This window comes from Balaenoptera acutorostrata, chromosome 2 (assembly GCF_949987535.1).
Source record: "Balaenoptera acutorostrata chromosome 2, mBalAcu1.1, whole genome shotgun sequence".
Lineage (NCBI taxonomy): Eukaryota > Metazoa > Chordata > Mammalia > Artiodactyla > Balaenopteridae > Balaenoptera > Balaenoptera acutorostrata.
In genome coordinates, this window is record NC_080065.1 from 154,522,047 (window position 1) to 154,549,359 (window position 27,313).

The 27,313-nt window shown below is 40.8% G+C and overlaps 1 protein-coding gene across 3 annotated transcripts in view; it reads right to left on the reverse strand.

Moving 5' to 3' along the window:
* Positions 1–1,003: 1,003 nt before the first annotated feature.
* The window catches only part of SLIT3 (slit guidance ligand 3), a 625,193-nt gene continuing 598,883 nt past the window's right edge, over positions 1,004–27,313 (reverse strand). For all 3 annotated transcript variants that reach the window (XM_007171383.2, XM_007171384.2, XM_057541374.1), the window contains 4 exons: positions 6,255–6,409; positions 5,297–5,582; positions 3,940–4,148; positions 1,004–1,594 (listed from right to left, as the gene is read on the reverse strand). In XM_007171383.2, the coding sequence (XP_007171445.2) occupies positions 1,359–1,594; positions 3,940–4,148; positions 5,297–5,582; positions 6,255–6,409 (886 nt within the window). In that variant the 3' untranslated portion in view covers positions 1,004–1,358. The remainder of the gene's footprint in view (positions 1,595–3,939; positions 4,149–5,296; positions 5,583–6,254; positions 6,410–27,313) is intronic.

Here is a 27,313-nt window from a genome sequence, read left to right on the forward strand (position 1 = left end):
TGTTCTGGAGAAGGAATCTAGAGTTTTTAGTCTAGGCTCTAGGCTTGGCTCGTTCACTCATCAGAGATGTGGCGTAAGGAGAGTTACAGGGCTGGAGCGAGGCCTCAGTTTCCTTATCTATGAAATGGGGTTATATTGCTTCCTTTCGCCGGGGGAAGGGGTCGCATGGATAGAATAAGGTGCAGTGCGGATATGCACGGAAAAGTGGTACAGACGGGCAAGGGGTCTTCGTCATCATGACGGAGGCCTGGAGGTTTAGGTGTCAGAGGACTAGCTACCCCATGGCAGGAGCCTCCCAGAACTTGCCAGTGAGTCGGGCTGCTGCAGAGCTGTGGGCAGGCTTGGCTCCAGGCTTCCTCATTCCCAACAGCCCTGGCTGCCTGCTCTCCTGGTGTCGCCTCCCAGTACGAGGTTGGCTGAGGGAGGAGAGTGGTTCAGAACTTCCAGTGGAAGGGCCAGTGCTGGGGCTTGAGGAGATGGGTGACGCCTGCGTTCCTGGAGGAGCAGCAGGGGGGCTGCCTTCCTGGGGAGGGGCAGGAGAAGGGCAGCTGTTTCCAGATTTGGCAAAACAGGCTCAGATGAAGCCTGTGGCGGAGTTCAGACAGTCCTGTAATGGAATCAAGGGCAGCCAGGACGGGGAGGGGGTCTGCAGTGGGCTCAGACCCTGCAGGGGCCCGGGGCACATGGGCGGCGGCCAATGCTTTGGGTCCCAGGGAGAGTCGGAGGCCAGTGCCCAGCGGCTTTTCCTGGAAGAACTGGGCATCCTGGGCTTCGGCAACCAGGACTGAAAAGCTGGGTGCTTGTAGGGAAGGAAAAGTCATTAAAAATCGGAAGAAACAAAGAAAAACCTTTTCCTTCGCTCTTTTCCTCTTCTCGTTCTGTTTGTTTCCTGAGCTCAGTAAGCAGGTTCTGGTTTCTGCCGACCTAACGACGACAGTGTTTCCTAGACGTATAAGCCTCCTCCTTCCTTCTCAGACAGGCTGTCACTTCTTCATGCTCATCCTTTCGTTTTAAAACATTTTTATTAGCCTTTTTTCTTAAAACTTTTAACAGCTGTTGATAAAAACACGACAAATACACAACACAGAACAAAAAGCTCGGTAAAAATAACTCACTATATGGTACAAATACTCAGATGGTGTGATACATTTATATAATTAATAAGAGATGAAAATAGTCACTTTCCATAATAAAAATAAGTTCTATTTTTTGTTTATTTTACAATATACTTAATATTCTCTTCTTTTGCTTCCTCTCCAGCTTCTACTTCTTCACTGCGAATCTCGCGGGAGGGGTCCCACGTGGCCGTCCCCCCCCACCCGGCTGGAGTCCGGGAGGCGGGAGGGCTGCGGGGGGCCTTAGGAGCACGGGCGGCAGCCGCACTCTAAGTGTCTCTCCACCTCTTCCACGAACGAGGAGCCGTCTGTGCACTGAAACACGTATTTCCGCCGCTTGCTGCGGGTGGGCTGGCAGCACTGGGGACCGCAGCCCCCATGACACTCCATTACGGGCACCTTGGAGGCCGTGGCACACGAGGCGTAACCTTTCTGGCGGCGGATCACCTCTCGGACAACTCCCCCCAGGCATGGAGTCTCTGCAGAGGGCGGAAGAGGTAAGGGCAGGGCATTGGGGCTGGAGATGGCTGTCCGGGGTAGGCTGCTCTGAGACACCTGTGGGCCGAAGCCCGTGCGTACTTACTCATTCACTCATCCGTCCGTCTCCCTGCCCACCCTCCCATAACCCATCTCACTCTTCCACAAATACTAAGTGCCGTTCCGTGCCAGCCTCTATACTAGGCTTAAACCTAAGCCCCGAGGATAGCAGGGTGACGAGCAGGCTCGGTCCCTTCCTTCAAGGAACTTAAAGATAAAACTAGATGTGGCAGATTGGGGGACTGAGGGCTAAATCCCATCCCAGACCTATGTTGCTTGTGCCACAGACGCTTAGAAACCAAATTAAATGCCAACATTAAAAAAAAAAAAAAAAGAAAACCCCCCACAATGCCAGGAGATTGCATCTAAACATTGGGATATCTGGTTTCTTTGAAAACCAGGGGGTCTGGCAAAGCTGAGTCTGCATCCCTGCGTGGCAATGACGGGCTGAAGCCGCGGGCTTTAGACGGGGCAGGAGATCTCCAGTTTGCCCCAGTCCCCACCACTCTCAGTAGCCTGTCTCCGCTGGTGTAGAGTCTAGACACTAATTACAGTGTCATTTAAATAAATATATTTGTAATGATAAACTGAGGCGGATGCTACGGAGAAACGGGATGTGTTTATACATAATACGTGGCAAAGGAGCCTGACTAGCCCAGGGGCCAGGGATTGTCTCTGGGAAGTGATGCTGGAGTTGAGATCTGAAAGAGGAACAGTAGTCAGTGAGCCAAAGAGTCTGGGGGCGGGGGGGTGGTGTGTGTGTGTGTATGCGCGTGTGCGAGCTTTTCCACAAGTTGTAGAAATGAGGGGAGGGGAGGGGACCCCTGGATCTGCTTAATCCTCTGGTCCCTGACCCAACTCTTCACCTTGACCCCACTACTGCCCTCAGTACATTGGGAAAGCATCTGGAGCAAGGCACTGAGAGAGAGAGTGAGTAATGGATTCAGGACTAGGATCCTCGGCCACACAGCCTTGGATCCCTGAGCCTTGTCATCCCTGAGCCTCAGTTTCCTTGTCTGGAAAATGGCGACACATGTCCTGGTTCTTCCTGCTTTTTCATGGGCTGTTATGAGCATCACAGGGATTGTGAATGCAAAAGGGTTTTATGCAGTTTAAAGCTTTAGGTGGTTAATGTGATGTAATGTGAATTTTGTTAAGCTTGATATAGTTTTTTAAAATTATGTGATTGTTAACAGGATCAAAAGAAGACTAATGATGATAATAGGTGTGTGTGATGTGCGGGGCAGGGAGAATGCAAACTCGGCAGCATGTTAACAGTTGGGCTGTCCAGTTGAAGGGAATGGGAACGCTGTTTATATTGTTCTGGCAATTTTTCTGTTAGATCTGAAATTATTTCAGAATACATTATTTAACAAAATTGGTTAAGAATGGTATTTCAACAAGGTATAAAATGTGAAAGAGTCCTCTAGTGACAGGAGGTGGCCTGCCCAGGATTCTGGTGGCAGGAAGGAAGACGAAGACTTCTCAGTTTCCATGCAGGAGAAAAACCTCCATGGTGAGACAGAACCATTTCAGTTGGAATATAATTTAATTTCAATTTTCCTTTTTTGCACTTACCTCCAAATTAATACACTAAAGGGGCCACTAAGTGGGGTAAGTGATTTGATGATGTTTTTGAAATGGGATCAGACCACGGAACTGTCTTTTGTTGACCCAATAATGGCATGAAGTTTGGGAGGAGACTGCAGAGCAACATCTGAAATGTTAATGTGATTAAGAACCATCGAGGGCTCTTGTTAAAATGCAGGTTCTGATTCAAAAGGTCTGGGCTGGGCCTGAGCATCTGTATTTCTAATAAACTCCCAGGTGAGTCAGTGATGCTGGTCAGAGGGCCACTCTGGCAGCTCCAGGGCTGGCAATTAGAAAAGGAGGGGAGGGGAGAGGAGAGAAAGAACCCAGACTGCTCACACAGTCCTGGCGGTTTGCAACCTCCAGAGACCCCAGCTGGAACTATCCAGCTAAGCCATTTCTGAATGCTTGACCCACAGGAACTGTGTGGGATGGAGCATGTTTAGTGTGGTTTTGAACTGCTATGTGTTGGGGCTAATTTGTTACGCAGCAATGGATAACTGATACAGGAAGTTATAGCGTTGCCCCCCATATTCAACATGATGGAATTTGAGGCTCAGAAAGTAACTTAATGAAGGTCATGCAGCCTCTAAGTGGCTCAGCCAGAACTGGAACTTAGGCCACCTGAATGTGGAGTCCAAGTCTGACCCCTACATCCTTCCCGGGCACCATCCCCCCACGCGCACAGTGGACCCACCTTGTTCGCAGTGTTCCCCACTGAAGCCGGGCTGGCACAGGCAGTAGGGCTCCCCTTGATCTGAGACGTGGCATTGCCCGTGGTGACACTTGAAGGCTGAGCAGGCGTTGGCAGAGTCATTCTTGTGGTCACACAAGGCCCCTCTGTAGCCCTCGGCGCACTTGCACACGTATGAGGTCCCAGTTGCCACACATCTCCCCTGGTTGCAGCTGGGGGCAGAGGCGAGGATGAGAGGGGAACCAGGCAGTCAGTGCAGCTGGAGGGTTCCTTTGTCCACCCCAGCCAGGCCCAGGCTCAGGCCAGGGGACACGGAGCTGTGGGACCTTAGGCCTTCTCCATCCCTTGGTCCACCCTCCACCAGCCCAGTGGCTGAGCATCAGTCAGCTGGAGGCTGTGAGCATCCCCCAGTGACACTGACAGCTGTGAGCTTGATGAGGCTGGCTGCTTTACACACAGGCGTCAGAACCCACGCAGTCTCCAAACAGTTTAATTGTTCTGCCGTCTTAATTGATAACACACTTACTACTATCTCTACCACCACCAGCTACCACTTGCTGTGTGCCAGGCATTGGGGTAAGTGCTTTACACCTAGCATCAGTCTTATTTTCTACAATCCCCTTTCCTCTGCTGTCCTGTGCAGTAGATAGTCCTATCCACATCTCATAGATGGAGAAACTGATGCCAAAGCCTGGATTCTTAATTGTGCTGCAGCATTCTCTCTACTGGGATGACATTCAGAGGCAGGGTTCATTGTAGACATATTCGTTACAGAGTCAAACGCATACACACACACACACACACACTCCAGAGCTACCCAGGAAACTCAACCCCTTTATAGCTGTCCTTCACTCCTGATCCACAATATCATGTCCCAGCTTGTTCAGCCAAGCAAATTGCTAGACATGGCTCTGGTGTTATTTTTGGCTGATTCAGATTTCTGAACACTGAGGATGCTGGGTCTCCTATTTTTAGGACAAGGCCTGACACATAGTAGGCCCTCAGTAAATATTTTGATGCATAATGAATGCCAGAGCACGAAATGATTCGGCTGTGCGTGGTTATACACCCCTGGTGCCCTCATAGGGTACCACTGAGTGGGGAGTCGAGTCAGGCCGAAATGCACCCACTTGCCAAGGTGCATGCCGCACGGGTGCCCCTTTCAACTTCTGAAGGCCACTTGACAAGTGTTTTTCAGCTAGGCTCTGGCACACTGATGTCTCCTCTGAACAAGACCTGCTGTTTGGATGTGTTAAGCCCCTGACCTTCTAAGCAGCCCCTGTCTACAGTCTGACTGCAGTTCCTCCGGCTTCCATCAGTGCCCACTTCCTGGGCGGGGCAGAGGGGGAGGGACACCGACCTGTGGCCGAGGCAGGGGTCGCGGGCCTCCTGGTCGCACAGCAGGCCGGCCCAGCCTGGGTGGCACTCGCACACCACGCTGTCCTTCTCCACAGCACGGCACAGGCCGTGCCTGCACACGCTGCAGGACTTGCAGCCCGGCGAGACGCCCAGGGCCTGCGGCGGGAGGGCCTTGAAGTCCTGCAGCTCGTTGTTGATGCGCACCTCGTGGATGCAGCCGTGGAAGCCGCCCAGCGGCCGGTCCACGCCCTGGCGCAAGGCCGAGAGGCCCGTGGAGGTGGGGATGCCTGCGGGAGGGACAGCAGGACAGCGACCTGAAGACACTCCCCTGCCCACCCTGCTCGCCCACATTCCAGCCCTTGGAGGTGGACTCCTTGGGAGAAGAAGTCTTGGGAATCTCCATATTGAACAAGCTGCTCTGATGCCTTTTTTTTTTTTTTTTTTTTTTTTTTTTTGCACATAACCCTTTGAGAACTACTGGCCCAAGGCTGGGTTTCAGGCCCATGCTCTGCCAGACTGGTGGCTCCTTCTCTCTTTGGCCTTTGAATGGCCTTAGTAGCAAACATGCTCCTCTACATACATCAGCTGAGCCTCACAGCATCTGAGGGGGTGGCAGAGCAGAGGGAAGCTTGTATATTGAAGGGGCTGGCCTCTGTCTCCCTCTCCTCCCTCCCCATTCCATCTTCACCTTCCACCATCCTCCCTAAAATTGTAGTTTCTCAGAAGGATCCCTGCTCTCTTTCTTTTCCTCTTCTCCTCCCCATGATCTGGATAACTATTCACACTTTAGGGAGCAGCTTGGTTGTCACTTCCTCCAGGAAGCCTTCCTTGATTAGCTTTGGCAGTGGGTGCCGAGATGAGAGCAGCAAGCCCCACCAGTTGGCCTGGGGGTGGGTGCCCGAGCACAGGGGGCAGGTGGGAGGTGGAGGTGTTTGGGGTGGGAGGGGATGGGGCTTTACCTCCAAGGTAGAGGGGGCTGTTGATGCTCACTGTTGGCTGCTTCTGGAGCTTTCCCAGGCTTTTGGGGGCTCCTTTGTCCACCACCAGGTTCAGGGTCTGGTTTAGCATCACCAGCTCCACACTGTGAAACTGCCCGTCATTCACAGTCTCCACGCTGGGCAGGAGAGAAGCAGGAGAGACAGAGGGTTTGCTGAGTGCCTTCCACAGCCTGCACTGGACTGTGAACTTGACTAGTATTCCTTGCATTTTGTTTTGTTTTTTATTTGGAAATAATTTCAAACAACATAAATCACAAAAATAAGAACAGTACAGAGAACTCCTATTAATTACCTGTTACACCTATAGATTCTCCAGTGAGTCCCATTTGCTTTATAATTCATTTCATCTATCTTATTTATCTCCATAGATATACAGGCATACCTTGGAGATACTGTGGGTTCAGTTTCAGACCACCTGATGAAGCAAGTCACATGAATTTTCTGGTTTCCCAGTGTGCATAAAAGTTATGTTTATACTACAGTGTACTCTATTAAGGGTGCAATAGCATTTTGTCTAAAAAACAATGTACATACCTTAACTTAAAAATACTTTATTGCTAAAAAATGCTGACTGTCACCTGAGCCTTCAGGGAGGCATAATCTTTTTGCAATAATAACATCAAAGATCACTGATCACAGATCACCATAATAAATACTGTAATAGAGAAAAAGGTTGAAATCTTATGAGAATTACCAAAACATGACACACAGACATGAAGTGAGCAAATGCTGCTGGAAAAATGGCACCAACAGACTTGACACAGAGTTGCCACAAACCTTCAATTTGTAAATAATAATACAGTATCTGTGAAGCACAATATAGCAAGGTGCAGTAAAACGAGGTATGCCTCTAAGGGTATGGAATCAGCTGTCAAAAACCTCCCAACAAACAGAAGTCTAGGACTGGATGGGTTCACTGGTGAATTCTATGAAACATTTAAAGAAGGCTTAATAACAAACAATCCTTCTCAAACTCTTTTACAAGAAATAGGAAGGAACACTTCCAAACTCATTTTACAAGGTCAGCATCATCTTGATACTAAAACCAGATAAGAATGCCACAAAAAAAGAAAATTACAGGCCAATATTCCTGATGAACATAGATGCAAAGATTCTTACTAAAATATTAGCAAACCTAATTCAATAATACATTAAAAAGGTCATATACCATGATTAAGTGGGGTGTATTCCAGGGATGCAAGAATGGTTCAAAATCACAAATTCAATCAGTGTGATACACCAAATTAACAAAATGAAGGATCAAAATCATGTGATCATCTCAATAAATGCAGAAAAAAGCATTTGACAAAATTCAACATCCATTTATGATGAAAACTCTTAACAATATAGGTATAGAAAAAACTCAACAAAATAAAGGCCATATATAACAAGCCCACAGCTAACATTATATTCAGTGGTGAAAACTGAAAGCTTTTCTTTTAAAATCAGAAACAAAACAAGGATGCCCACTTTTGCCATTTATATTCAACATAGTGTTGGAAGTCCCAGCCTGAGCAATTAGGAAAGGGGAAAAAAAAGGCATACACATCAGAAAGTAAGAAGTAGAACTGTCACTATTTGCAGATGACATGATGTTATATATAGAAAAACCTAAAGTTTCCACTAAAAAACTGTTGGAACTAACAAATTCAGTAAAGTTGCTAGATACAGAATTAACGTATAAAAATCAGTTGCATTACCCCTCTTACACCAATGGACAGATGATCCAGACAGAAAATCAATAAGGAAACAAAGGCAGAAGAACTAATAAGTGGGCTGGAGGACAGAATGGTGGAAATAACCGCCAAGGAGCAGAATAAAGAAAAAAGAATGAAAAGAATTGACGACAATCTCAGAGACTTCTGGGACAACACTAATTGCAGCACCAACATTCGAATATAGGGGTCCCAGAAGAAGAAGAGAAAAAGAAAGGGTCTGAGAGAATATTTGCAGAGGTTATAGTTGAAAACTTCCCTAACATGGGAAAGGAAATAGTCACCTAAGTCCAGGAAGCAGAGAGAGTCCGATACAGGATAAACCCTAGGAAAAACACACCAAGACACACATTAATCAAACTAACAAAAATTACATGCAAAGAAAAAATATTAAAAGCAGCAAGGGGAAAAAAACACACACACACACACACAAAGGAATCCCCATAAGGTTATCAGCTGATTTTTTCAGCAGAAACTCTGCAGGCCAGAAGGGAGTGGCAGGATACACTTGAAGTGATGAAAAAGAAAAACCTACAACCAAGATTATTCTACCCAGCCAGGATCTCATTCAGATTTGATGGAAAAATCAAAAGCTTTTCAGACAAGCAAAAGCTAAAAGAATTCAGCACCACCAAACCAGCTTTACAACAAATGCTAAAGAAACTCCTGTAGGCAGGAAACACAAGAGAATAAAAAGACCCACAAAAACAAACCCAAAACAATTAAGAAAATGGTAATAGGAACATACATATCAATCATAACCTTGAATGTGAATGGATTAAATGCCCTAACCTAAAGACACAAACTGGCTGAATGGATACAAAAACAAGACCCATGTATATGCTGTCTACAAGAGACCCACTTCAGACCTAGGGACACATAGAGGTTGAAAGTGAAGGGATGGAAAAAGATATTCCATGCAAATGGAAATCAAAAGAAACCTGGAGTAGCAATACTTGTATCAGATAAAACAGACTTTAAAATAAAGACTGTTACAAGAGATAAGGAGGAACGCTACACAATGATCAAAGGATCAATCCAAGAAGAAGAAATAACAATTATAAGTGTTTATGCACCCAACATAGGAGCACCTCAATACATAAGGCAAATGCTAAGAGCTATAAAAGGGGAAATCGACAGAAACACAGTTATAGTGGAGGATATTAACACCTCACTTACACCAATGGACAGATCATCCAGACAGAAAATTAATAAGGAAACACAAACTTTAAATGACACAATAGACCAGATAGATTTAACTGATATTTATAGAACATTCCACCCAAAAGTGGCAGAATACACTTTCTTCTCAAGTGCACACGGAACATTCTCCAGGATAGATCACATCTTGGGTCACAAATCAAGCCTCGGAAAATTTAAGAAAATTGAAATCGTTTCAAGCATCTTTTCTGACCACAACACTATGAGATTGGAAATCAATTACAGGGAAAAAAAATGTAGAAAACACAAACACATGGAGGCTAAACAGTGCACTACTGAATAACCAAGAGATCACTGAAGAAATCAAAGAAGGAATAAAAAAATACATAGAAACAAATGACAATGAAAACACGATGACCCAAAACCTATGGCACTCAGTAAAAGCAGTTCTAAGAGGGACGTTTATAGCAATTCAATCTCACCTCAAGAAACACGAAACATCTCAAACAATCTAACCCTACACTTAAAACAACTAGAGAAGAACAAAGAAAACCCAGAGTCAGTAGAAGGAAAGAAATTATAAGGATCAGAGCAGAAATAAATGAAATAGAAACAAAGAAAACAATAGCAAAGATCAATAAAACTAAAAGCTGGTTCTATGAGAAGATAAAGAAAATTGATAAACCCTTAGCCAGACTCATCAAGAAAAAAAGGGAGAGGATGCAAATCAATAAAATTAGAAATGAAAAAGGAGAAATCACAACTGACACTGCAGAAATACAAAGGATTATAAGAGACTACTACAAACAACTAGATGCCAATATAATGGACAACCACGAAGAAATGGACAAATTCTTGGAAAGGTACAGTTTTCCAAGACTGAACCAGGAAGAATTAGAAAATATAAACAGACCTATCACAAGTAATGAAATTGAAACCATAATTAAAAATCTTCCAACAAACAAATGTCTCGGGCCAGATGGCTTCACAGGCGAATTCTATCAAATATGTAGAGAAGAGCTAACACCGATCCTTCTCAAACTCTTCCAAAAAATTAGAGGGAGGAACACTCCCAAATTCATTCTATGAAGCCACCATCACCATGATACCAAAGCCAGAAAAAGATACCACCAAAAAAGAAAATTATAGACCAATATCACTGATGAACATAGATGCAAAAATCCTTAACAAAATACTAGCAAACAGAATCCAACAACACATTAAAAGGATCATACACCATGATCAAGTGGGATTTATCCCAGGGATGCAAGGATTCTTCAATATACGTAAATCAATCAATGTGAAACACAATATTAACAAATTGAAGAAGAAAAACCATATGATCATCTCAATAGATGCAGAAAAAGCTTTTGACAAAATTCAACACCCATTTATGATAAAAATCCTCTAGAAAGTGGGCATAGAGGGAACCTACTCAACATAATAAAGGCCACATATGACAAACCCACAGCAAGCATCATACTCAATGGTGAAAAACTAAAAGCATTTTCCTCTAAGATCAGGAACAAGACAAGGATGTCCACTCTCACCACTCTTATTCAACATAGTTTTGGAAGTCCTAGGCATGGCAATCAGAGAAGAAAAAGAGATAAAAGGAATACAATTGGAAAAGAAGTAAAACTCTCACTGTTTGCAGATGACATGATACTATACATAGAGAATCCTAAAGATGCCACCAGAAAACTACTAGAACTAATCAATGAATTTGGTAAGACTGCAGGATACAAAATTAATGCACAGAAATCTCCGGCATTCCTATACACCAACAACGAAAAATCAGAAAGAGAAATTCAGGAAACACTCCCATTTACCATTGCAACAAAAAGAATAAAATACCTAAGAATAAACCTGCCTAAGGAGGCGAAAGACTTGTACTCAGAAAACTATAAAACAGTGATGAAAGAAATCAAAGATGACATAAACAGATGGAGAAATATACCACGTTCTTGGATTGGAAGAATCAGTACTGTGAAAATGACTGTACTACCCAAAGCAATCTACAGATTCAATGAAATCCCTATCAAGCTACCAATGGCACTCTTCACAAAATTAGAACAAAAAATTTTACAATTCATATGGAAACACAACAGACCCCGAATAGCCAAAGCAATCCTGAGAAAAAAAACAGAGTTGGAGGAATCAGGCGTCCCGACTTCAAACTATACCACAAAGCTACAGTAATCAAGACAATATGGTACTGGCACAAAATCAGAAATATAGGTCAATGGTACAGGATAGAATGCCCAGAGATAAACCAATGTACATGTGGTCACCTAATTTACGACAAAGGAGGCAAGAACATAAAACAGAGAAAAGACAGCTTTTTCCGTAAGTGGTGCTGGGAAAACTGGACAGCTACATGTAAAAGAATGAAAGTAGAACACTCCCTAACATCATACACAAAAATAAACTCAAAATGGATTAAAGACCTAAATGTAAGACCAGACACTATAAAACTCTTAGAGGAAAACATAGGAAGAATACTCTTTGACATAAACCACAGCAAGATCTTTTTTGACCCACCTTCTAGAGTAACGAAAATAAAAACAAAAATAAACAAATGTGACTTAATTAAACTTAACAGCTTTTGCACAGCAAAGGAAACCATAAACAAGACAAAAAGACAACCCTCAGAATGGGAGAAAATATTTGCAAATGAAACAACAGAAAAAGGATTAATCTCCAAAATATACAAACAACTCATGGAGTTCAATTTCAAAAAACCAAACTATCCACTTAAAAAATGCGCAGACCTAAAGAGACATTTCACCAAGGAAGACATACAGATGGCCAAGAGGCACATGAATAGATGTTTAACATCACTAGTTATTAGAGAAATGCAAATCAAAACTACAGTGAAGTATCACCTCATGCTGGTCAGAATGGCCATTTTCAAAAAATCTACAAACAATAAATGCTGGAAAGGGTGTGGAGAAAAGGGAATACTCTTGCACTGTTGGTGGGAATGTAAATTGATACAACCACTATGGAGAACAGTACGGAGGTTGCTTAAAAAACTAAAAATAGAACTACCATATGACCCAGTAATCCCACTGCTGGGCATATACCCTGAGAAAACCATAATTCAAAAAGAGTCATGTACCACAATCTTCATTGCAGCACTATTTACAGTAGCCAGGACATGGAAGCAACCTAAGTGTCCATCGACAGATGAATGGATAAAGAAGATGTGGCACATATATACAATGGACTATTACTCAGCCATAAGAAGATACAAAATTGAGTTATTTGTAGTGAGGTGGATGGACCTAGAGTCTGTCATACAGAGTGAAGTAAGTCAGAAAGAGAAGAATACTGTATGCTAATGCATATATATGTAATCTAAAAAAAAAAAAAAAGGTACTGATGAACCTAGTTGCAGGGCAGGAATAAAGATGTAGACATAGAGAATGGACTTGAGGAAATGGGTGGGAGGGGGAAGCTGGGGCGAAGTGAGAGTAGCATCGACATATATATACTACAGAATGTAAAATAGTTAGCTAGTGGGAAGCAGCAGCATAGCACAGGGAGATCAGCTCAGCGATGACCTAGAGGGCTGGGATCGGGAGGATGAGAGGGAGACTCAAGAGGGAGGGGATATATGGGGACATATGTATGCATATGGCTGTTTCACTTTGCTGTACAACAGAAACTAACACTGTATTGTCAAACAATTATACTCCAATAAAGATCTATTAAAAAAAAAAGAGTGGATCACTGAAGAAATCAAAAAATACCTAGAGACAACAGAAAAGAAAAGCACGATGATCCCAAACCTATGGAATGCAACAAACCTATGGAATGCAGTTCTAAGAGGGAAGTTTATAGCTATACAGGCTTACCTCAGGAAACAAGAAATATCTCAAACAACCTAACCTTACACCTAAAGCAACTAGAGAAGGAACAAACAAAACCAAAGTTAGTAGAAGGAAAGAAATCATAAAGATCAGAGCAGAAATAAATGAAACAGACAACAAGAAAACAACAGAAAAGATCAATGAAACTAAAACCTAGTTCTTTGAAAAGAAAAACAAAATTGATAAGCCTTTAGCAAGACTCATCAAGAAAAATAGGGAGAGGGCCCAAATCAATAAACTCAGAAATGGGGGCCTCCCAGGTGGCACAGTGGTTAAGAATCCATGTGCCAGGCTTCCCTGGTGGCACAGTGGTTACGAATCCACCTGCCGGCGGAGGAAGAAGATGGCGGAAGAGTAAGACGCGGAGATCACCTTCCTTCCCACAGATACATTAGAAATACATACACACGTGGAACTGCTCCTACAGAACACCCACTGAACGCTGGCAGAAAACGTCAGACCTCCCAAAAGGGAACAGACGCCCTCAGGCGACCTACACGCAGAGGCGGGTCCAAATCCAAAGCTGAACCCCAGGAGCTGTGCGAACAGGGAAGAGAAGGGGAAATCTCTCCCAGCAGCCTCAGAAGCAGCGGATTAAAGCTCCACAAACAACTTGATGTGCCTGCATCTGCTGAATACCTGAATAGACAACGAATCATCCCAAATTCAGGAGGGGGACTCTGGGAGCAGGAGACATTAATTTTTCCCCTTTTCCTTTTTTTGTGAATGTATATGTATATGCTTCTGGGTGAGATTTTGTCTGTATAGCTTTGCTTTATAATAGCTTTATTTTACTTCACTATATTTTATCCTCTTTCTTTCTTTCTATTTTTTCTCCCTTTTACTCTGAGCCGTGTGGATGAAAGGCTCTTGGTGCTCCAGCCAGGCATCAGGGCTGTGCCTCTGAGGTGGGAGAGCCAACTTCAGGACACTGGTCCACAAGAGACCTCCCAGTTCCACGTAATACCAAACGGCGAAAATCTCTAAGAGATCTCCATCTCAACATCAAGACCCAGCTTCACTCAACGACCAGCAAGCTACAGGGCTGGACACGCTATGCCAAACAACTAGCAAGACAGGAACACAGCCCCATCCATTAGCAGAGAGGCTGCCTAAAAACATAATAAGGCCACAGACACCCCAAAACACACCACCAGACGTGGACGTGCCCACCAGAAAGACAAGATCCAGCCTCATCCACCAGAACACAGGCACTAGTTCCCTCCACCAGGAAGCCTACACAACCCACTGAACCAACCTTAGCCACTGGGGACAGATACCAAAAACAACGGGAACTACGAACCTGCAGCCTGTGAAAAGGAGACCCCAAACACAGTAAGATAAGCAAAATGAGATGACAGAAAAACACACAGAAGATGAAGGAGCAGGGTCAAAACACACCAGACCTAACAAATGAAGAGGAAATAGGTAGTCTACCTGAAAAAGAATTCAGAATAATGATAGTAAGGATGATCCAAAATCTTGGAAATGCAATAGACAAAATGCAAGAAACATTTAACAAGGACATAGAAGAACTAAAGAGGAACCAAGCAACGATGAAAAACACAATAAATGAAATTAAAAATACTCTAGATGGGATCAATAGCAGAATAACTGAGGCAGAAGAACGGATAAGTGACCTGGAAGATAAAATGGTGGAAATAACTACTGCAGAGCAGGATAAAGAAAAAAGAATGAAAAGAACTGAGTACAGTCTCAGAGACCTCTGGGACAACATTAAATGCACCAACATTCGAATTATAGGGGTCCCAGAAGAAGAAGAGAAAAAGAAAGGGACTGAGAAAATATTTGAAGAGATTATAGTTGAAAACTTCTCTAATATGCGAAAGGAAATAGTTAATCAAGTCCTGGAAGCACAAGGAGTCCCATACAGGATAAATCCAAGGAGAAACATGCCAAGACACATACTAATCAAAGTGTCAAAAATTAAATATAAAGAAAACATATTAAAAGCAGCAAGGGAAAAACAACAAACAACACACAAGGGAATCCCCATAAGGTTAACAGCTGATCTTTCAGCAGAAACTCTGCAAGCCAGAAGGGAGTGGCAGGATATACTTAAAGTGATGAAGGAGAAAGACCTACAACCAAGATTAATCTACCCAGCAAGGATCTCATTCAGATTTGATGGAGAAATTAAAACCTTTACAGACAAGCAAAAGCTGAGAGAGTTCAGCACCACCAAACCAGCTTTACAACAAATGCTAAAGGAACTTCTCTAGGCAAGAAACACAAGAGAAGGAAAACACCTACAATAACAAACCCAAAACATTTAAGAAAATGGGAATAGGAACATACATATCGATAATTACCTTAAATGTAAATGGATTAAATGCTCCCACCAAAAGACACAGACTGGCTGAATGGATACAAAAACAAGACCCATATATATGCTGTCTACAAGAGACCCACTTCAGACCTAGAGACACATACAGACTGAAAGTGAGGGGATGGAAAAAGATATTCCATGCAAATGGAAATCAAAAGAAAGCTGGAGTAGCAATTCTCATATCAGACAAAATAGACTTTAAAATAAAGACTATTACAAGAGACAAAGAAGGACACTATATAATGATCAAGGGATCGATCCAAGAGGAAGGTATAACAATTGTAAATATTTATGCACCCAACATAGGAGCACCTCAATACATAAGGCAAATACTAACAGCCATAAAAGGGGAAATCGACAGCAACACAATCATAGTAGGGGACTTGAACACCCCACTTTCACCAATGGACAGATCATCCAAAATGAAAATAAATAAGGAAACACAAGCTTTAAATGATACATTAAACAAGATGGACTTAATTGGTATTCATAGGACATTCCACCCAAAAACAACAGAATACACATTTTTCTCAAGTGCTCATGGAACATTCTCCAGGATAGATCATATCTTGGGTCACAAATCAAGCCTTGGTAAATTTAAGAAAATTGAAATCGTATCAAGTATCTTTTCTGACCACAACGCTATGAGACTAGATATCAATTACAGGAAAAGATCTGTAAAAAATACAAACACATGGAGGCTACACAATACACTACTTAATAACGAAGTGATCACTGAAGAAATCAAAGGGGAAATCAAAAAATACCTAGAAACAAATGACAATGGAGATACGACGACCCAAAACCTATGGGACGCAGCAAAAGCAGTGCTAATAGGGAAGTTTATAGCAATACAAGCCTACCTCACGAAACAGGAAACATCTCGAATAAACAACCTAACCTTGCACCTAAAGCAATTAGAGAAAGAAGAACAAAAAACCCCAAAGCCAGCAGAAGGAAAGAAATTATAAAGATCAGGTCAGAAATAAATGAAAAAGAAATGTAGGAATCAATAGCAAAAATCAATGAAACTAAAAGCTGGTTCTTTGAGAAGATAAACAAAATTGATAAACCATTAGCCAGACTCATCAAGTGAAAAAGGGAGAAGACTCAAATCAATAGAATTAGAAATGAAAAAGGAGAAGTAACCACTGACACTGCAGAAATACAAACGATCATGAGAGATTACTACAAGCAACTCTATGCCAATAAAATGGACAACCTGGAAGAAATGGACAGATTCTTAGAAATGCACAAACTGCCGAGACTGAACCAGGAAGAAATAGAAAATATGAACAGACCAATCACAAGCACTGAAATTGAAACTGTGATTAAAAACCTTCCAACAAACAAAAGCCCAGGACCAGATGGCTTCACAGGTGAATTCTATCAAACATTTAGAGAAGAGCTAACACCTATCCTTCTCAAACTCTTCCAAAATATTGCAGAGGGAGGAACACTCCCCAACTCATTCTACGAGGCCACCATCACCCTGATACCAAAACCAGACAAAGATGTCACAAAGAAAGAAAACTACAGGCCAATATCACTGATGAACATAGATGCAAAAATCCTCAACAAAATACTAGCAAACAGAATCCAACAGCACATTAAACGGATCATACACCATGATCAAGTGGGGTTTATCCCAGGAATGCAAGGATTCTTCAATATACGCAAATCAATCAATGTGATACACCATATTAACAAATTGAAGGAGAAAAACCATATGATCATCTCAATAGAGGCAGAGAAAGCTTTTGACAAAATTCAACACCCATTTACAATAAAAGCCCTGCAGAAAGGAGGCATAGAGGGAACTTTTCTCAATATAATAAAGGCCATATATGACAAACCCACAGCCAACATTGTCCTCAATGGTGAAAAACTGAAACCATTTCCCCTGAGATCAGGAACAAGACAAGGTTGCCCACTCTCACCACTATTATTCAACATAGTTTTGGAAGTGTTAGCCACAGCAATCAGAGAAAACAAAGAAATAAAAGGAATCCAAATCGGAAAAGAAGAAGTAAAGCTGTCACTATTTGCAGATGACATGATACTATACATAGAGAATCCTAAAGATGCTACCAGAAAACTCCTAGAGCTAATCAATGAATTTGGTAAAGCAGCAGGATACAAAATTAATGCACAGAAATCTCTTGCATTTCTATACACTAATGACGAAAAATCTGAAAGTGAAATTAAGAAAACACTCCCGTTTACCATTGCAACAAAAAGAATAAAATATCTAGGAATAAACCTACCTAAGGAGACAAAAGACCTGTATGCAGAAAATTATAAGACACTGATGAAAGAAATTAAAGATGATACAAATAGATGGAGAGATATACCATGTTCCTGGATTGGAAGAATCAACATTGTGAAAATGACTCTACTTCCCAAAGCAATCTACAGATTCAATGCAATCCCTATCAAACTACCACTGGCATTTTTCACAGAACTAGAACAAAAAATTTCACAATTTGTATGGAAACACAAAAGACCCCGAATAGCCAAAGCAATCTTGAGAACGAAAAATGGAGCTGGGGGAATCAGGCTCCCTGACTTCAGACTATATTACAAAGCTTCAGTAATCAAGACAGTTTGGTACTGGCACAAAAACAGAAATATAGATCAATGGAACAGGATAGAAAGCCCAGAGATAAACCCACACACATATGGTCAACTTATCTTTGATAAAGGAGGCAAGCATATACAGTGGAGAAAAGACAGCCTCTTCAATAAGTGGTGCTGGGAAAATTGGACAGGAACATGTAAAAGTATGAAATTAGAACACTCCCTGACACCATGCACAAAAATAAACTCAAAATGGATTAAAGACCTAAGTGTAAGGGCAGACACTATCAAACTCTTAGAGGAAAACATAGGCAGAACACTCTATGACATACATCACAGCAAGATTCTTTTTGACCCAGCTCCCAGAGAAATGGAAATAAGAACACAAATAAACAAATGGGACCTAATGAAACTGAAAAGCTTTTGCACAGCAAAGGAAACCATAAACAAGACCAAAAGACAACCCTCAGAATGGGAGAAAATATTTGCAAATGAAGCAACTGACAAAGGATTAATCTCCAAGATTTACAAGCAGCTCATGCAGCTCAATAACAAAAAAACGAACAACCCAATCCAAAAATGGGCAGAAGATCTAAGTAGACATTTCTCCAAAGAAGATATGCAGATGGCCTACAGACACATGAAAGAATGCTCAACATCATTAATCATTAGAGAAATGCAAATCAAAACTACAATGAGATATCATCTCACACCGGTCAGAATGGCCATCATCAAAAAATCTACAAACAATAAATGCTGGAGAGGGTGTGGAGAAAAGGGAACACTCTTGCACTGTTGGTGGGAATGTAAATTGATACAGCCACTATGGAGAACAGTATGGAGGTTCCTTAAAAAACTACAAATAGAACTACCATACGACCCAGCAATCCCACTACTGGGCATATACCCTGAGAAAACCATAGGTCAAAAAGAGTCATGTACCAAAATGTTCATTGCAGCTCTATTTACAATAGCCAGGACATGGAAGCAACCTAAATGTCCATCGACAGATGAATGGATAAAGAAGATGTGGCACATATATACAATGGAATATTACTCAGCCATAAAAAGAAATGAAATGGAGGTATTTGTAATGAGGTGGATGGAGTTAGAGTCTGTCATACAGAGTGAAGTAAGTCAGAAAGAGAAAAACAAATACAGTATGCTAACACATATATACGGAATCTAAGGAAAAAAAAAAAAAGGCCCTGAAGAACCTAGTGGCAAGACGGGAATAAAGACACAGACCTACTAGAGAATGGACTTGAGGATATGGGGAGGGGGAGGGGTGAGATGTGACAGGGTGAGAGAGTGTCATGGACATATATACACTACCAAATGTAAAATAGCTAGCTAGTGGGAAGCAGCCGCATAGCACAGGGAGATCAGCTCGGTGCTTTGTGACCACCTAGAGGGATGGGATGGGGAGGGTGGGAGGGAGGGAGATGCAAGAGGGAAGAGATCTGGTAACATATGTATATGTATAACTGATTCACTTTGTTATAAAGCAGAAACTAACACACCATTGTAAAGCAATTATACTTCAATAAAGATGTTTTAAAAAAAAAAAAAAGAATCCACCTGCCATGAATTATATCAAACATTTAGAGAAGTGCTAACACCCACCCTTCTAAAACTCTTCCAAAAAACTGCAGAGGAAGGAACACTCCCAAACTCATTCTATGAGGCCAGCATCACCCTGATACCAAAACCAGACATAGATACTACAAAAAAAGAAAATTACAGACCAATATCACTGATGAATGTAGACGCAAAAATCCTCAACAAAATACTAGCAAACAGAATCCAACAACACATTAAAAGGATCATACACCACAATCAAGTGGGATTTATCCCAGCGATGCAAGGATTCTTCAATATACGTAAATCAATCAATGTGATACACCATATTAACAAATTGAAGAAGAAAAACCATATGATCATCTCAATAGATGCAGAAAAAGCTTCTGACAAAATTCAACACCCATTTATGATAAAAACTCTCCAGAAAGTAGGCATAGAGGGAACTTTTCTCAACATAATAAAGGCCATATATGACAAACCCACAGCAAACATCATTCCCAATGATGAAAAACTGAAAGCATTTCCTCTAAGATCAGGAACAAGACAAGGATGTCCACTCTCACCACTATTATTCAACATAGTTTTGGAATTCCTAGCCAGGCAATCAGAGAAGAAAAAGAAATAAAAGGAATACAAATTGGAAAAGAAGAAGTAAAACTGTCTCTGTTTGCAGATGACATGTTACAATACATAGAGAATCCTATAAATGCCACCAGAAAACTACTATAGCTAATCAATGAATTTGGTAAAGTTGCAGGATACAAAATTAATGCACAGAAATCTCTTGCATTCCTATACACTAATGATGAAAAATCTGAAAGAGAAATTATGGAAACACTCCCATTTACCATTGCAACAAAAAGAATAAAATACCTAGGAATAAACCTACCTAGGGAGACAAAAGACCTGTATGCAGAAAACTATAAGACACTGATGAAAGAAATTGATACCAACAGATGGAGAGATATACCGTATTCTTGGATTGGAAGAATCAATATTGTGAAAATGACTGTACTACCCAAAGCAATCTACAGATTCAATGCAATCCCTATCAAATTACCAATGGCATTTTTTACAGAACTAGAGGCAAATCATCTTAAAATTTGTATGGAGACACAAAAGACCCCGAATAGCCAAAGCAGTCTTGAGGGACAAAAACGGAGCTGGAGTAATCAGACTGCCTGATTTCAGACTATACTACAAAGCTACAGTAATCAAAACAATATGGTACTGGCACAGAAACAGAAACATAGATCAATGGAACAAGATAGAAAGCCCAGAGATAAACCCACGCATCTATGGTCAACTAATCTATGACAAAGGAGGCAAAGATATACAATGGAGAAAAGACAGTCTCTTTAATAAGTGGTGCTGGGAAAATTGGACAGCTACATGTAAAAGAATGAAATTAGAATACTTCCTAACACCATACACAAAAATAAACTCAAAATGGATTCAAGATCTAAGTGTAAGACCGGACACTATAAAACTCTTAGAGGAAATCATAGGAAGAACACTCTTTGATATAAATCACAGCAAGATCTTTTTTGATCCACCTCCTAGAGTAATGGAAATAAAAACAAAAATAAACAAATGGGACTTAATGAAACTTCAGAGCTTTTGCACAGCAAAGGAAATCATAAACAAGACAAAAAAACAACCCTCAGAATGGGAGAAAATATTTGCAAATGCATCAACGGACAAAGGATTAATGTCCAAAATATATAAACTGCTCATTCAGCTCAATGTTAAAGAAACAAACAACCCAATCAAAACATGAGCAGAAGACCTAAATAGACATTTCTCCAAAGAAGACATAAAGATGGCCAAGAAGCACATGAAAAGATGCTCAACATCACTAATTATTAGAGAAATGCAGATCAAAACTACAATGAGGTATCACCTCACACCAGTTAGAATGGGCATCATCAGAAAATTTACAAACAACAAATGCTGGAGCAGGTGTGGAGAAAAGGGAACCTTCTTGCACTGTTGGTGGGAATGTAAATTGATACAGCCACTATGGAGAACAATATGGAGGTTCCTTAAAAAACTAAAAATAGAATTACCATATGATCCAGCAATCCCACTACTGGGCATATACCCAGAGAAAACCATAATTCAAAAAGACACATGCACCCCAATGTTCATTGCAGTACTATTTACAATAGCTAGGTCATGGAAGCAACCTAAATGCCCATCAACAGACGAATGGATAAAGAAGATGTGGTACATATATACAGTGGAATATTACTCAGCCAGAAAAAGGAATGAAATTGAGTCATTTGTTGAGATGTGGATGGATCTAGAGACTGTCATACAGAGTGAAGTAAGTCAGAAAGAGAAAAACAAATATCATATATTAACGCATTTATGTGGAACCTAGAAAAATGGTACAGATGAACCGGTTTGCAGGGCAGAAGTTGAGACACAGATGTAGAGAACAAACTTATGGACACTAAGGGGGGAAAACCACAGTGGGGTGGGGATGGTGGTGTGCTCAATTGGGCGATTGGGATTGACATGTATACACTGATGTGTATAAAACTGATGACTGATTAAAAAAAAAAAAAAAAAAGAATCCACCTGCCAATACAAGGGACATGGGTTTGAGCCCTGGACCGGGAACATCCCACATGCTGCGGAGCAACTAAGCCCGTGTGCCACAAGTACTGAGCCTGAGCTCTAGTGCCCGCAAGCCACAACTACTGAGCCCACGTGCCAGAACTACTGAAGTTCACGTGCATAGAGCCTGTGCTCCACAACAAGAGAAGCTACTGCAATGAGAAGCCCACGCACCTCAATGAAGAGTAGCCCCCACCTTGCCGCATCTAGAGAAAGCCCATACAAAGCAACGAAGACCCAATGCAGCCAAAGATAAATAAATTAAAAAAAAAAACTCCACCTCCCAATGAAGGGGATATGGGTTTGAGCCCTGGTTCAGGAAGATCCCACATGCCGTGGAGCAACTAAGCCCGTGCGCCACAACTACTGAGCCTGCCTGCCACAGCTAGTGAAGCCTGTGCACCTAGAGCCCGTGCTCTGCAACAAGAGAAGACACTGCAGTGAGAAGCCCACGTGTCACAACGAAGAGTAGCCCCCGTTTGCCACAACTAGAGAAAACCCACGCGCAGCAACAAAGACCCAACACAGCCAAAAATAAATTTATATTTAAAAAAATCAAAAATGAAAAAGAAGTTACAACTGACACCACAAAAATACAAAGCACCATAAGAGACTACTGCAGGTAACTATATTCCAATAAAATGGACAAACTGGAAGAAATGTAGAAATTCTTAGAAAGGTACAATCTCCCAAGATTGAACCTGGAAGATATAGAAAATATGAACAGACCAATTACGAGTACTGAAATTCAATCTGTGATTAAAATACCCCCAACAAACAAAAGCCCAAGTTGAGACGGTTTCACAGGCAAATCCTACAAAACATTTAGAGAAGAGTTAACACTTATCCTTCTGAAACTATTCCAAAATATTGCAGAGGAAAGAACACTTCCAACCTCATTCTATGAGGCCACCATCACCCTGATACCAAAACCAGACAAATATAACACAAAAAAAGAAAATTACAGACCAATATCACTGATGAATATAGGTGCAAAAATCCTCAACAAAATACTAGCAAACTGAATCCAATAATACACTGAAAGTATCATACACCATAATCAAGTGGCATTCATCCCAGGGGTGCAAGGATTTTTCAGTATCTGCAAATCGATCAGTGTGATACACCACATTAACAAACTGAAGAATAAAAACCATATGATCATCTCAGAAGATGCAGAGAAAGCTTCTGAAAAAATTTAACACCTATTTATGATAAAAACTCTCTAGAAAGTGGGCATAGAGGGAACCTACCTCAACATAATGAAGGCCATACATGACAAACCCACAGCTAACATCAGACTCAATGGTGAAAAGCTGAAAGCATTTTTTCTAAGATCAGGAACAAGACAAGGATGTCCACTCTCAACACTTTTATTCTTCTTTTTCTTTTTCTTTTTTTTTGGCCACGTAGCATGACATGCAGGATCTTAGTTCCCTGACCAGGGATTGAACCCACGTCCCCTGCAGTGGAAGTGTGGCGTGCTAACCACTGGACCTGCAGGGAAGTCCCTTTCACCAATTTTATTCAACATAGATAGCCACAGAAATCAGAGAAGAAAAAGAAATAAAAGGGATCCAAATTGGAAAAGAAGTAAAACTGTCACTGTTTGCAGATGACATGATACTATGCATAGAAAACCCTAAAGACACTACCAGAAATCTACTAGAGCTCATCAGTGAATTCAGTAAAGTTGCAGGATACAAAATTAATATGGAAGTCTGTGGCATTTCTATACACTAACAACAATTTACCATCACATTAAAAAGAATAAAATACCTAGAAATAAACCTACCTAAGGAGACAAAAGACCTGTACTGCGAAAACTATAAGACGCTGATGAAAGAAATTAAAGATGATACAAACAGATGGAGAGATATACCATGTTCTTGGATTGGAAGAATCAACTTTGTGAAAATGACTATACTACCCAAAGCAATCTACAGATTTAATACAATCCCTATCAAATTACCAATGGCATTTTTCACAGAACTAGAACAAAAAATTTTTAAATTTGTATGGAAACACAAAAGCTCCTGAATAGCAAAACAATCTTGAGAAAGAAAAATGGAACTCTAGAAATCAGGCTCCCTGACTTCAGACTATACTACAAAGCTACAGTCATCAAAACAATATTTTACCAGCACAAAGACAGACTTATAGATCAGTGGAACATGATAGAAAGCTCAGAGGTAATCCCACATACCTATGGTCAATTCATCTACAAGAAAGAAGGCAAGAATGTACAGTGGAGAAAAGACAGTCTCTTAAGTAAGTGGTGCTGGGAAAACTGGAGCCACTTGTAAAAAAATGAAATTAGAACATTCTCTAGCACCATACACAAAAATAAACTCAAAATGGATTAAAGACTGAAATGTAAGACTGGATACTATAAAACTCCTAGAGGAAAACATAGGCAGGACACTCTTTGACATAAATAACAGCAATATCTTTTTGGCACCGTCTCCTAGAGTAATGAAAATAAACCCAAAAATAAACAAATGAGACCTAATTAAACTTAAAAGCTTTTGCACAGCAAAGGAAACCATAAACAAAATAAAAAGACAACCCACAGAATGGGAGAAAATATTTGCATACGATGCAACTGACAAGGGATTAATCTCAAAAATACACAAACAGCTCATACAGTTCAATATCAAAAATACAAATAACCCAACCAAAAAATGGGCAGAAGCTCCAAATAGACATTTCTCCAAAGAAGACATACAGATGGCCAAAAGGCACATGAAAAGATGCTCAATGTTGGTAATTATTAGAGAAATGTAAATCAAAACTATGATGAAGTATCACCTCACACCAGTCAGAATGGCCATCATCAAAAAGTCCACAAATAATAAATGCTGGAGAGGGTGTGGAGAAAAGGGAACCCTTCTATACTGTTGGTGAGTACGTAACTTGGTACAGCCACTATGGAGAACAGTTTGGAGGTTCCTTAAAAAACTAAAAATAGGACTACCATATGATCCTGCAATCCCACTCCTGGGTATATATCCGTAGAAAACCATAACTCAAAAAGATACATGTTCACTGCAGCCCCAGTGTTCGTTGCAGTGCTATTCACAATAGCCAAGACACGGAAGCAACCTAAATGTCCATCAGCAGATGAATGGATAAAGATGTGGTACATATATACAATGGACTACTACTCAGCCATGAAAAGAATGAAATAATCCCAATTGCAGCAACATGGATGGACCTGGAGATTATCACTGTAAGTGAAGTATGTCAGACAGGGAAAGACAAATATCATATGCTATCATTTATATGTGGAATCTAAAAAAAAATGACACAAATGAATTTATTTACAAAACAGAAACAGACTCACATAGAAAACAAACTTATGGTTACCAAAGGGGAAAGGTGCAGGGGGAGGGATAAATTAAGAATTTGGGAGTAATATATACACACTACTATATATAAAATAGATAAATAATAAGGATCTACTGTATAGCACACAGAACTATACTTAATATTTTATAATAACCTATCTGGGAAAAGAATCTGAAAAAGAATATATATATACACAGACACACACACCTATACATACACATAACTGAATCACTTTGCTGTACACCAGAAACTAACACAACACTGTAAATCAACAATACTTCAATTAAAAACAAAAAGCAATCAGTTGCATTTCTATACACTAATAGTGAACTATCAGAGAAATTAAGAAAACAATCCCATTTACAATCGCATCAAAAACAATAAAATACGTAGAAAAAATTAACTGAGGAGATATAAAACATGTACACTTAAAACTGTTAAGACATTGATGAAAGAAAGTGAAGGAGACAAAAATAAATGGAAAGATGTTCAGTGCTCATGGATTGGAAGAATCAGTAGTGTTAAAATGTTCGTACTACCCAAAGCAATCTACAGATTAAGTGCAATCCCTATCAAAAGTCCACTGGCATTTTTCACAGGAATAGAACAATCCTAATATTTGAATGAAACCATAAAAGACTCTGAACAGCCAAAGCAATCTTGAGAAAGAAAAAGCTGGAGGCATCACTCTCCCTGATTTCAAACTATATATATTACAAAACTATAGTAATCGAAATAGTGTAATACTGGCATAAAAACCGACACATAGATCAATGGAACTGAATAGAGAGTCCAGAAATAAACTCATGCATATGTGGTCAATTAATTTACAACAAAGGAGCCAAGAATATGAAAAGCGGAAAGGACAGCCTCTTCAACAAATGGTGCTGAGAAAAGTGGGCAGCCACATACAAAAGTAGGAAACTGTACCACTATCTTACACCATACACAAAAATTAACTCAAAATGGATTAAGGACTGGAACATAAGACCTGAAACCATAAAACTCCTAGAAGAAAACATAGGTGGTACGCTCTTTGACATTGTCTTGGTGATGATTTTTTGGATTTGACACCAAAAAGCACAAGAAACCAAATAAGTGGGACTACACCACACTGAAAAGCTTCTGGGCAGCAAAGGAAATCATCAACAAAATGAAAAGGCAACCTAGTAAACAGGAGAAAGTATCTGCAAATCATATATCTGATAAGGGATTAATATCTGAAATATATAAAGAACTCATACATCTCAACAGCAAAAAACCCAAACAAACTGATTTAAAAAATGGGCAGAAGATTTGAATAAACATTTTCCCAAAGAATTCATAGAGATGTCCAACAGGTACATGAAAAGGTGCTCAGCATCACTAAGTGTCAGGGAAATGTACATCCCAACCACAATGAGACGTCACCTCACACCTGTTAGAATGGCTACTATCAAAAGGAGAAGAGATAACAAGGGTTCATGAGGATGTGGAGAAAAGGGAACTCTTGTGCACTATTAGAGGGAATGTAAGTTGGTGCAGCCACTATGGAAAGCAGTATAAAGGTTCCTCAAAAACTTAAAACTACCATATGATCCAGCAGTTCCACTTCTGGATATTTATCTGAAGGAAACAAAAACACTCACTAAATATCGGCACCTCCACGTCCACTGTAACATTACATACAATAGCCAAGACATGGAAGCAACCTAAGTGTCCATCAGTGGAAGAATGGATAAAGAAAATGTGGTATATATGTATGTACAATGGAATACTATTCAGCCATAAAAAAGA